The sequence below is a fragment of the Phycodurus eques genome, chromosome 1 (assembly GCF_024500275.1).
Source record: "Phycodurus eques isolate BA_2022a chromosome 1, UOR_Pequ_1.1, whole genome shotgun sequence".
In the NCBI taxonomy this organism is placed as follows: domain Eukaryota; kingdom Metazoa; phylum Chordata; class Actinopteri; order Syngnathiformes; family Syngnathidae; genus Phycodurus; species Phycodurus eques.
This window is the reverse complement of record NC_084525.1, coordinates 21,816,125-21,829,665: the sequence shown is the minus strand read 5'-3', so window position 1 is coordinate 21,829,665 and position 13,541 is coordinate 21,816,125. Positions and strand designations below refer to the sequence as shown.

The 13,541-nt window shown below is 42.8% G+C and overlaps 1 protein-coding gene across 1 annotated transcript; it reads left to right on the top strand.

The window, feature by feature from the left end:
- The first annotated feature begins 1,207 nt into the window (after positions 1-1,207).
- LOC133413949 (uncharacterized) lies at positions 1,208-13,090 on the top strand. Its single transcript, XM_061698897.1, has 2 exons — positions 1,208-1,291; positions 12,315-13,090. The coding sequence occupies exon 2, from the start codon at positions 12,452-12,454 to the stop codon at positions 13,088-13,090; it is 639 nt and encodes a 212-aa protein (XP_061554881.1). The 5' UTR covers positions 1,208-1,291; positions 12,315-12,451.
- The last annotated feature ends 451 nt before the right edge of the window (positions 13,091-13,541 follow it).

Here is a 13,541-nt window from a genome sequence, read left to right as displayed (position 1 = left end):
CAGGGTCCCTGTGAGTGGAGGATTGAACCTCAAACAAGTGCCATTGAAGTTTCACACTTGCTGACCAATCGCATCTGTGTATGATCTAGTGATCGTTGTACTGTAATGAGTTGTCCTGGTGTTTTCTCTCTGGGGGAAAAAAATATCTGGTTTCCAGGCTGATTTATTCAAGATTCCAAAATTTTATTTTTCATCCTTTTGATATGTAGTCCTAGATGTGTATGATGAAACAAATAATGTAATTTTGTGGCAGAATATTAAAGAAACCTGATGAAATATGAGGTTTTGCAATTTTTGCTGACACTGAGGTTGTATTAGTTTTTAAAATACAATCAACATTTGTGCATTCAAGTGCACACAGAAGTGGAAAAATTTGGAAGAATACCTCAGAAGAAGAAAATGCTATGCTACTGTTTACTGTCGCTATATTGCAGATTTTTGTTAAACATCAAGCTTTTTTTTTTTTTTTTTTTGTTAAAATATACCTACAATGCGTTTCAAGTTTAAAGGATGTGGGAGTGATATTTTAACCCTTTAGTCGACTTTTCTGTTGCCCGGATTAATGACTATTTCCTGCACTATTTTAAATGAATGAGGATAAGCAGTATAGAAAATAGATTTATCCTCTACTGGCCAATTGCATTTTCATTTAAGAAGTGGAAGCTCCCTGAGCTGGTTGCAGAAAGACTTAGCAATATGATGTGTGTCAGCAAAGTTCCAGGACTTCAAATCATGTCACAGAATTTAAAATCCAAATGACAAGTTTTTCCCTTCAAAGTACTCCCCCTACTAAAGTTTCATGCACTTTCCCATCCCTGGATTCTTCCTGGATCCTCCGCAGCTCTGTCGTCACAGTCCTCCTGATGTCAACCATGAAAACGGATCCCCTTGATGAAACCATTTAAAACCTCCTCGCAGGTGAAAACATGGTGTGCTCACTTTTATTCCACACATTAAACATATGACAAAAGTAGGTTTTAATCACGACAGAGTCCGCCCCATTCTCTCTTGGGCCAATACGGAGACGCTAATGCATGCTTTTATCACCAGTCAAATTGATTCATTTTATTGTCATTGATTATTATCTTGATGCAGTTTTTATTTTTGTAGGTCTGCTATTTGTTCTAAATCATTTTTGTTTTCATTATATGTATAGAAATATATAATTTCAACTTACTCAGAGGGAGGCCTCTGCGCACTGGGAGCTGTGATGGTCCACGGTCCTGCTTCAGTGACCCTCTGTGGAACTGTCAGATGCTCAGGGCATAGTAAAGCAGCCATACGAACTGAAGTAAGTGCTGCAGGGTGTCTGTGCACATGTGCTGTTTGATCATCTGGCTCACATTTAAGGGGAAAACTTGATATTTCAGGTTTGAATCTGATATGCAGAACGTCACGTGACCAAACCCGGAAAACAGGATAGGGTGCTGCGCTAACAAGCATGGCTACGAGTTGATGACATGATGTAGAACCCAAATTTGCTAAAATTAATAACTATTTATGGGTGGTGCTTTCGGACAAAAGTTACAGTATATCATGTATTTATTAAAAAAGAAAAACCATGACGTAAGCACGAAGGAAGCCGGAAGATCAGCTTAATATCATCTTTGGTAGCTCTGCGGTGACATCTTGTGTGAAAGAAAATACTTTTTAGGTTTTTTAACCTGCGCATTTTTGCAAACAAACTGGAATTTGAATGGTTACAAAATTAAAATGGCTTTATTATTTATTTATTATTATAATGTATTTATTTATTTTGTACAAGTGACAAGAACTGATGCTAGTTCAAAACTGTGCCGTAAAAGCTAAATTATACAAATCTTAAAAATGACATACTATGTCACAGGTAGATCGGCCCGACACATAATTTAAATACAGTGGTGCTTTGAGATACGAGCCGACATCCGGTAGATTTTGAGATACAAGCACTGTGTGGTGGCAGTGAACTCCTCAATTCACTTCACAATAAGCAGCACTTTGGCAAATGGTGAAGTTGTTCAAAAAGAGGCTTTATGCTTTCAATGCCACTCCCAGTTAAAGTTTACTGTCAAACGAAATATAAAACTAAAAGAATGACGTGTATTTAAAACAAGCACGTTGTCCATTAGCTTAATGCTAAAGCTAACACATGATGGGAAGCGCATATCGCTGGCATCGGGCTGAAACCACCGATGCCATAATTTGGCCAATTTCATATTTTTTCACAAATCAATACTATTGGTCAGTCCCCACTTGCGTCTGCTATTTTTACAAATTACTGACCAATCTAAAGGGTTGAAAATGGCTTTGTCTCTTTGACAATGCAATTTTAATGGCTCAACAAACTGAAAAGTGATGTTTTTGCAGATTCCGGGATTCTGCCCGATGTCAGCGATATGTAATCCTTCAAGCAAGTGATATTTGAACACAAACATTGCAACAACACAATAAGACATTCAGTAGCCTACGTGTATAATAGTACAGCGGTCCCCTGTTATTCATGGTTGATAAGGACCTGCTGACCCAAACGCGACTAATGAAAATCTGACACTCATGATTGGCACGAAAAAAAAAAGGTGGTTTGTTTTTTTAATTCCCCCCCCAAAAAAAACACAAATAAGCAGGGGATCCGGTAAAAAAACATATATAAATCTAAAATCAAATTTAAAAAATACCAAGACTATGCGAGGGCTTTGTTGAATAGCAGGATAGGTTTCTCAAAAAAGCCACGAAAATCCAAGACTTCCGAACCCCGAATATGCAGGAGTCCACTGTAGTCAGTCATATATTCTTTATCATCTGTGTGGAGCTGAGAGGAGCTGAAACATCTATAGTACAAATGGCCATGTACAGTATATCCGTCTGTCTTATTGTTGTATAAAACATATGTAATAATTAATTGCTGGTGGCAATTGTGTTTATGCAAAATTATGATGAGATGATGATCAATTTATATGGTTTTCACAGTCATAACGGCCCTCTAAAGGGAAACCATAAGTACGATGTGACCCATGCCCAACATTAGTTTGACACTCCTGCAGTCTGTCGTATCTCTTTATAGCCATTTTTGGCCACAAACAAGCTGAGGGGGCAGCAGAATTGAACAAGGGCTGAGGGTTAATTGGTTGGGAGACCAATCTCCCACTTACTGCACTGGTCAGACCCGGAAAAGGGCGACTGCTCGTATGTATGGGTCAAGGGGCGAGTCATAAAACCCCCAGTGATCCCAAAGGACGATCGTACCCTGTTCCTTTGTCAAGAGACTCCATTTACGTCCAAGTTGGCTCCATTTTTTTCTGGCCCAATTGGAGAAGCAAAGATTTGTCGATGCCCTGGGAACGGAAGCAGGGGGCATCTCGCTTGGCTGCACGGAGGTTTCTGAGGGGGTCCGAGTAAGCGGGCGGTGTGATGGGGAAGGGCGGCGGCACTAGTTCTTCCGCAGGTTTCTCCTTTGCAGAAATGGGCGGCAAGTATGTCGGGTCCAGGTTGACCTTTGGTGTCTTTTTGCGCGGTTGCTTCACGTCACCAGTCGGGACGTTTTGCTCCTTGGCCTTTTTGGCCGATTTGTTCTTGTCTGCAATGAGGCGGGGCAGAAGGACGCACGCGCCGTCCCCGGCGTGCGCCACGTCTTCCCAGATCTCGTCTTCGAATGTTTTGCATTTTTTCTCGGCTGCGTGAGCCTTCTTGCTGGCTACCTTCGGGCGAGTGACCACTTTGTAGCGTACCGTGACGCGTTTGGGACGGGCATCTTTTTGGTCAGTCTTGGCTTTCTGTTCAGACCTTAGCGCAGACCTCCTTAACCTTTTGTCCTCCCTTTCCCTCTGAATGCGTTGTTCTTCTTCCTGCAGTCTCTTCCGATAGAAGTTTGTTTGCATTTTCTTCAAGAGGTCCTTCGGGATGGTGTCAATTTTCCCCATGAGCGCAAACACCTGTTCCTCCACATGCTTCATCTTCTTTAATGGGTTTACGAAATGACTGGAAGATGCACAAGTGCGATACACTTTTGTCACCTTGGCAGTCAGCGAGTCCAACTCCTTTTCAAGCTCTGCATTCCTATTTTCTTTATAGAGCTTCACCATCTGGGAAATTTTTAAGGATGTTTTTGTCTCTTCCTCAATTTTGGCCTTCACGCTACTGATCTCCGTTCGTAGATTCTCGAGGTTCTGTTCATTCTTCTTCCTGGTGTGTTCAAATTTTTGCTGCTGCCCAAGGAGTGCGTAATTATTCTTGACAGCGTAGGGCAGCAGGAACTGGTTTTGCTCTCTCAGGTTTTCCATCCGTTCCAGCACCTGTTCGTGATCCGGTAGAACGTGTTGATTCGGTTTCTGGTCCGAGGCAGCCAGCTTGAAAATGCTGCGTTTGTAGCGTTCATATTTGCTCAGCGTGTCCTCGATCTCAGGTATTTCCTTCTTCATTTCCCCAATTTGCTCATTAAGCTTGTCAGTTTCTGCATTTTTGATTTGTTTGTACCTGTTCATTTTGTCAAAACGGACTCCTTCCTCAGCCAATTTCTTGTCTGCCATCTTCTGAAAGTTTTCATTGATTAGCTTCTGTCTCTCAAGGACTAGTTCAAGACCTTTCACCCTTTGTTCCTGGGCTAATATGGCCTCCATCAACTTCAGATTATCTGCCCTCTTGACCATCATGGCTTCAGCGCGTTGCACCTTCTTTTGCTCAAGGTACCGATCAAAGTTTTCCGGTTCTGCCATCTTTGAATGACAATTTGTTTTGTGTTTGGAGAGGGTCTTGCTATTATGGATTTGGCATTTATTCTCCATTTTGCCAATTTGATGTAAGTTATCAGAAATGCTAACTCGGCAGTCCATACTCCGCGCCTTACGTTCAAATAGTTATATGTTGGTGTGTTGTAAATGAACTAATGTAATTGGTTTTCCAATTACCTTTGACGGAAAGCAGACGTGACATCGTTGACCACAACAGTCCAACCTTACAATAATGAATGACTCACATCCATTTTTTTTAAAAAGGTGACATCACGTAAATACTCGATGATGAAAGCCTTCATGATGACATCACACAAATCGTAACTTTGCAACTGGTATAGCATGTGTTCACGTCTCATTGTCATGCTGCAGAGATTTCTTTCTAATGTATTTGTGGATTTTCCCTTATTTATACTACTAGTGGGTGAACTTAAATCTTGTTTTTTTCAGCAGAATTTAATCATTTGTTTTCCTTGACAATGTTACACTGTTTTGTGTTGGTTTCATTTTGTTCAGGCGTCACGGTGGCCGACTGGTTAGCACATCCACCTCGCTGTTCTGAGGACTGGGGTTCAAATCCGGTCCCGCCTTTGTGGAGTTTGCATGTTCTCCCCGTGGCTGCGTGGGTTTTCTCCGTGTACTCTGGTTTCCTCCCACATCCCAAAAACATGCATGCTAGGTTGAAGACTCTAAATTGCCCATAGGTGTGAATGTGAGTGTGAATGGTTTGTTTATATGTGCCCTGCAGTTGGTGACCAATTCACCAAGCTGGTGACCAATTCAGGGTGTACCCCGCCTCTCGCCCGAAGATAGCTGGGTTTGGCTCCAGCACACCCCAGTGAGGAGAAGTAGTACAGACGATCGATGGATGTTTTGTTTATATTGCTCAGCAGTGGTGGGAAGTAACAAAGTACAAATACTTTACTTACTTCACTTAAGTAGATTTTACAGGTATCTGTACTTTACTTGAGTGTTTATATTTCTTTCCGCTTTTTACTTTAATGCCCTCCATTAAAAAACAGATATCGGAGCTTTTTACTCCTTACTTTGTCAAAATAGGCTTGTTACTTTTTTAGCCTATGCTGCCTAGGTCGCAAACAACATGCAACATACTGTAGTTGTTTTCTTCTCAGTATGAGCAGTATGTTTTAAAAAAAACAAAAACGGAACGTATTTTTGTGTGCAGAGTTTTATTTTCATTGTACCAAGTTATTAAAATGGATACTGTCCAGTAAGTACACACAGGCACATTTGTCAGTGCCTCTCAGTTAAAGAAAAAAATCACAATGGTCTCAAGGTACAAATTGACAGGAAATGCATGCAAAGCATCTGGGAGAATCAGCTCTATGGTTACAGACCTAAACAGAACATTGTAGCCTACCTACTGTGAAGAAAGAAGAGGCTCAGTTGTGATCTGTGGTTGCTTTGTCTAATCTTGAATCTGTGCAAGGTACACTGAAATCTCAAGACTTCAAGGCAAAATGGAATGAAAGTTTGGTCTCAGCTGCAGGATTAACACCCAAAGCGCACAGCTAAAAACAGCCAAGATGGGAAAACAACAAAATAATGGGCTATTCTGAGGTGTACTACTTCTATGAGCCTTGGTCGGAATTCTTTTGAATCTGTGCAAGGATCTGAAATGCAGTCTGCTATTATTTTTCAGAATCAGAATCAGAATCATCTTTATTTGCCAAGTATGTCCAAAACACACAAGGAATTTGTCTCCGGTAGTTGGAGCCGCTCTAGTACGACAACAGACAGTCAATTTACAGAACACTTTGGAGACATAAAGACATTGACAAAAAACAATTGTGCAAAAAGATGCAGAGTCCTCTAGCACTGCTTAGAGCAGTTCGGACGACTAATATTGCGATAGACCGGTGCAATGAGCATTGTGCAAAGGGCGCTGAGACTTCAAGGAGTGTATGCGGTTTAAAGTGACGAGTAGTGCGATCATCTGGGACAATGTTGGTTGTGCAAATGTTACAGATACTCCTCAATCAGTGTGCAAATGGAGCAGATGCTACTCTGGCATGAGTGGCCAGTTTCATCAGTTTGTTTTTAAAATCATAAAGCAATTCCTAATTTTTCATTTAGTTTTCAGTAAATTGTATTTCAAATTTATTTCATTTCAATATAGCTTGAGATTTTATTTAAAGAAGACGTAATAGTATGCATTTTTTTCACAATTTAAAACACTTCCTAGGTCTTAAACCTTCTCTGACATTCTTTGGTCAAAATACACAAATGATAAAAAAAATTTTGAAGTTCACATGCAACATCCACTTGTCATGCTCCACTTGAAATTACTTTTGATTTTGTTGTGCCCCAGGCTTCTGTCCTGAGGCCCATTCTTTTCATCTACATTCTCCCACCAGGCAGTATTTTCCACCACTATTCTACCTTTCTCATTGGCTGTCTCCCCTCAGAGAACAATGGTTCTCCAACTACTGTCCACATGCTCTCTGTTCTACGAGGCTAACAGGCTTTCGTTACAATGAGGACTGGGGGCGGAGCAAGGGTATTGTAACCAGGCCTAATCTATATGTTCTCAAACCACCCAGAGTCTGAAGACAGGCTGTCAGAAAAAGAGAAAAGAAAGCAAAGACACATTTTCACTAGTGGGAGCAGCACTTCAATTGTCTCACTGGATGACGGTACATCCATCCATCTATCCGCTTGAGCCGCTTCTCCTCACTAGGGTCGCGGGCGCGCTGGAGCCTATCCCAGCTGTCATCGGGCAGGAGGCGGGGTACACCCTGAACTGGTTGCCAGCCAATCGCAGGGCACATACAAACAAACAACCATTCACACTCACATTCACACCTACGGGCAATTTAGAGTCTTCAATTATGTTTTTTGGGATGTGGGAGGAAACCGGATTTCCCGGAGAAAACCCACGCAGGCACGGGGAGAACATGCAAACTCACGCAAGCCTCTGCATTTATCCGTGCTTGGGACCGCCCTACAGTTTGCACTGGCTTGTGCCCCCCATAAGGATGCATTAATTACCTTAACAATCTTCTTTTCCTTTCGGCTTGTCCCTATAGGGGTCGCCACAGCGCGTCATCCTTTTCCATGTAAGCCCATGTCCCGCATCCTCCTCTCGAACACCAACTGCCCTCATGTCTTCCCTCACGACATCCATCAACCTTCTCTTTGGTCTTCCTCGAGCTCTCTTGCCTGGCAGCTCCATCCTCATCATCCTTCTACCAATATACTCACTATTTCTCCTCTGGACGTGTCCAAACCATCGAAGTCTGCTCACTCTAACTTTGTCTCCGAAACATCGAACCTTGGCTGTCCATCTGATGAGCTCATTTCTAATTTTATCCAACCTGTTCACTCCGAGAGCGAACCTCAACATCTTCATTTCCGCCACCTCCAGCTCTGCTTCCTGTTGTCTCTTCAGTGCCACTGTCTCGAATCCATACATCATGGCTGGCCTCACTACTGTTTTATAAACTTTGCCCTTCATCCTAGCAGAGACTCTGCTGTCACATAACACACCTGACACCTTCCTCCACCCGTTCCAACCTGCTTGGACCCGTTTCTTCACTTCCTGACCACACTCACCAATTGCTCTGGACGGTTGACCCCAAGTATTTAAAGTCCTCCACCCTTGCTATCGCTTCTCCCTGTAGCCTCACTCTTCCCCCACCAGCCCTCTCATTCATGCGCATATATTCTGTCTTACTTCGGCTAATCTTCATTCCTCTGCTTTCCAGTGCATGCCTCCATCTTTCTAACTGTTCCTCCACCTGCTCCCTGCTTTCACTGCAGATCACAATGTCATCTGCAAACATCATGGTCCATGGGGATTCCAGTTTAACCTCATCTGTCAGCCTATCCATCACCACTGCAAACAGGAAGGGGCTCAGGGCTGATCCCTGATGCAGTCCCACCTCCATCTTAAATTTGTCTGTCACACCTACAGCACACCTCACCGCTGTTCTGCCCCCGTACATGTACTTGTATTATTCTAACATACTTCTCTTCCACTCCAGACGTCCCGCATGCAGTACCACAGTTCCTCTCTGGGTACTCTGTCATAGGCTTTCTCTGATCTACAAAGACACAATGTAGCTCCTTCTGACCTTCTCTGTACTTTTCCTTCAACATCCTCAAGACAAATAATGCATCTGTGGTACTCTTTCTAGGCATGAAACCATACTGTTGCTCGCAAATACTCACTTCTGTCCTGAGTCTCGCCTCCACTACTCTTTCCCATAACTTCATTGTGTGGCTCATCAACTTTATTCCTCGATAGTTGCCACAGCTCTGCACATCACCCTTGTTCTTAAAAATGGCACCAGCACACTTTTCCTCCATTCCACAGGCATCTTCTCACGCGCCAGAATTCTATTGAACAAGCTGGTCAAAAACTCCACAGCCACCTCTCCTAGATGCTTCCATACCTCCACAGCAATGTCATCAGGACCAACTGCCTTTCCATTTTTCATCCTCTTTGGTGCCTTTCTGACTTCCCCCTTACTAATCATTGCCACTTCCTGGTCCACCACACTTACCTCTTCTACTCTCCCTTCTCTATCATTTTCCTCATTCATCAACTCCTCGAAGTATTCTTTCCATCTAGCAAGCACACTGCCGGCACCAGTCAACATATTTCCATCTCTATCCTTAATCACCCTAACCTGCTTCACATCCTTCCCATCTCTATCCCTCTGTGCGGACCAGCCGGTATAGATCCTTTTCTCCTTCTTTAGTGTCCAACCTGCCATACATGTCATCATATGCCTCTTGTTTGGCCTTTGCCACCTCTACCTTTGCCCTGTGTCGCATCTCAATGTATTCCTTTGCCTCTCCTCGGTCGTCTCAGTGTCCCACTTCTCCTTCGCTAACCTTTTTCCTTGTATGATTTCATGTACTGTGAGATTCCACCACCAACTCTCCTCTCCTTTCCTGCCAGAAGATACACCACGTACTCTCCCGCCTGCCTCTCTGATCACCTTGGCTGCAGTGATCCAGTCTTCTGAAGCTCCTCCCGTCCACCGAGTGGCTGTCTCACCTCTTCCCAAAAGGCTTCACAACACTCGTCCTGTCTCCACTACCTTACAGTCGGTAACCTCCTTCAGATGACATCGTCTGCACAAGATGTAATCCACCTGCGTGCTTCTACCTCCGCTCTTGTAGGTCACCCTATGTTCGCGCCTCTTCTGGAAAAAAGTGTTCACTACAGCCATTTGCATCCTCGTTGCAAAGTCTAACACCATCTGTCCCTCCAAGTTCCTTTCCTGGATGCCATACTTACCATCACTTCTTCATCACCCCTATTTCCTTCAACAACATGTCCATTACAATCTGCACCAATCACGACTTTCTCTCTGTCTGGGATGCTCAGAACTACTTCGTCTAGCTCCTTCGAGAATTTCTCTTTCACCTCTAGGTCACATCCTACCTGTGGGGCATAGCCACTAATCACATGATACATAACACCCTCAATTTCAAGTTTCAGCCTCATCAGTCGATCTGATACTCTTTTCACCTCCAAGACATTCTTAGAAAACTCTTCTTTTAAAATAACCCCGACTCCATTTCTCTTCCCATCTACACCATGGTAAAATTATTTAAACCCTGCCCCTAAACGTCTGCCTTTCCACCTGGTATCCTGGACACACAATATATCCGGTATGGAATTCTTTGGATGAACGCTCATATTTGTTTGGCAAAGTTTTAAGCCGGATGCCCTTCCTGACGCAACCCTCTCCATTTATCCGGGCTTGGGACCACCCTACAGTTTGCACTGGCTTGTGCCCCCATAGGGCTGCATTAATTACATTAACAATAAGGATGTCAATTATTCCCCCCCAAAAAACAAAAAAGAAACACATTGCATAGTGGGAATCGCGTGGCTTGATGTCATTTATGCTCGTTTTTATTAGCATTAGAGCTAGCTTTCTGAGCAATCACGCAAATAGTTACACGGCGGGCTGGCCGTGCGCTGTCTGGGCTTCCTGTTCATTACAATCTGGTTTAGTCAGTGTAGTGTTTTCAAGAATCAGTCTTATATTTATTTTATTTATTCACTTTATTTACCATCACCATACAGCTAGCATCTATTTGACATGAAGCTGCATTCTTTTTCGTATGTTTTTCTTCTTCTTTGCCGCTTTTTGACATAATATTTTTACGCAGTGCCCCATAGTGTTCTGACTGAGATACCACAGTTGGATAAAATTGTGCCTTCATAACAAGATGACAAACGTGTTCCTCTTTTTCACAAGAAATGCCAGGTTTAAACTTTATATTGAATGTATTTAATGTGAATTTAAGAAAAATACTGTTATCTAAAAGAGGAAACCAATTGGTCATTAATTGTTAAGTGAAATGTCTCATTTTCTCATGTGTTCATAATTTCTCTTTATCCAAACAAAAATATACTTTATACAATTACTCAATTATTCGACAGAATTGTCAATAGGATACTCAATTACTAATTGGAGCACTACTGGATGCAAATTCTCATTTGTGACACGTCGGTTATGTAACTTCAGAAATAAAGTAAGAAAAAGAAGTCATAGCACAGATTTGCATAGAATAACTGAAATCATACTGTCGGTCAGTTTTGAAGGGGCAAAAACAAAGCCCTCCCTTCCCGGCCTCCATCCTTTGACGATTGACTTTGAAGGTGCAAATATTTTGATCACCCCGCTAGTTTTCTTTAAAGGTTCAATATGCTTGTTTGCAATTGCGTTGTAATTTGTTTTGATAAATGAATATGGATTTTAAAATCTATTACATATATAAATATTATATCTATCAAAATATTATATTGTTGTTAAAAGGATTCGAAAGAACTCGAAACTCAAAGGGTAGGACTTGCGACTTGACTCAGGACTTGCTTGTCTCGACTTAGGACTTGACTCGGGACTTAAGGGGAAAAACTGTCTACTTGTGACTTGCAAAGCAATGACTTGGTCCCACCTCTGATATTGAGACCATTCACATTGCCCGATGTCAGCTGGGATAACGTCCAACTCCCCCGTGACCATGAACGGGATAAGCACTGTCAAATATATCTGTGAATTGCCAACAGGTGTGAATGGAAGGGTTAATGTTTTTTTTTGTCCTTGTGTGCCCTGCGACTGACTGGCGAACAGTTCAGCTGTGGACAGGGATAGACTCCAGTAACCCACCACCTGAAAAACTTAGCAGCGGCTGCATGCAACATTTTAGCATGCCTGCATATTGTTACCTATATGTTTCATGTTTTGCATTCAAGCAAACTTGATGGGCACAGTGTGCAGTAATTCCGCTGTCTGATTAGTTTGGTGTGATTGACTTGGTAAACGAGGACAGTGATTCCCAACCAACACCGGTATATAATGAATGGTATTTAATTAACCTGTTCATCCCATTTTGTGACATTTTTGTTTGGTGGTGTTCTGTGAGATTTCTTTCCAATGTCAAATATGTGCCTTGGTCAATAAAGGTTGGCAAACATAGACCTAGGATTCTGCTCACGGCAATACTGCGGGAGACTGATCCCTTTGTGATGCCAGCAAATACTTTATGATGCAACAAAGACAATTCGTTGTGAATTTTTGTATAGCAGGGGGTTTCTGCCATGATGTTGTTGTTGTTTTTAAGACAGGAACAGGCAATATGGCGAGTGCAAACGCTTCCGGCCAAGACAATAATGTCATGTCCGACATTGACAAGCTTGTGACTGATGTCGCCAAAGACCTCAATGCCTCCTTTCATGTCACCCAAAGGAAAGAGCACACATGAAATGCAAAATCAAGAGCCAATTCACCATCTTGGAATATCTTCAGGGTAACCAAACGAGAAACAGCAAAATTCAGTTGTGGATCGAGAGTCACACTCTCAAGACGAAGGTCAGAATTTCTGAAAACCAGGAGAAGCACAATGCTGACAAGCTGTGTGCCAACTGGAAGATCATTGATGACCTGAGGATGCAGCTTCGCCAAAGTCAGAGAAAGGAGAAAGAAAATGCAGCGGCCGCAGAAAGGGCCATTCGGGAGCTCAGTCGCCAGCTGAGGGAGCAACTTTGGCAGGTTCAGATGATGAAGGAGCAGCTTCTCATCATCCCTTCCGTCCGGCCCCAGGATGAGCACATGGTCGCGACAGAAATGGACGAGAAGCTCCAAGCGGTGAAAGCAGCTTTACTCAGGATCCAAGACGCACACAGGGTCAAAAAGAGTGTCCCTTGCAGCAGAGAGAGTGACTCGAACCGCACACAAAGCCTGTCAGAATTAGACAGACACCAGAGTTCTGAGACACCTGTTTCAGAGATCATCCCCGGTGGGCTCCAGTTCAGCAACAAGGGAGGAGCAAGAAGAATTGGTCCATGCGGCTGTTTCCTTGTTATTGCCAAGAGTATTGCCATTACTCTGGGCTTGTAAATATCCTGATGCTTGGAAAAAATTAACATTTAATCTGATTATCTGTCTCAGACTGGAGATGAGCCCAACATACTGTACAATGAACCATAATTTATCTCCAGGGATACGTTCCAGGCCCACCCCTGATATTACAATGGGGCCTTGAGATATGAGTTTAATGACCATGCTTGTAACTCAAAACACTAAAATCTCAAATCATCTTTCCCCATTATATTAAATGGAAATGCCATGCAAGTTTTGTAATGTTTTTAATCTGAAAAATAGCACACACCAACATTGTACTTTATACAAACCTACAGTAATGGCATAATTAAATCCAATGAAAAGAAATAAGGCGGCATGGTGGACGACTGGTTAGAGCGTCTGCCTCACAGTTCTGAGGAATGGGGTTCAATCCCCGGCCCCGCCTGTGTGGAGTTTGCAGGTTCTCCCCGTGCCTGCCTGGGGTTTC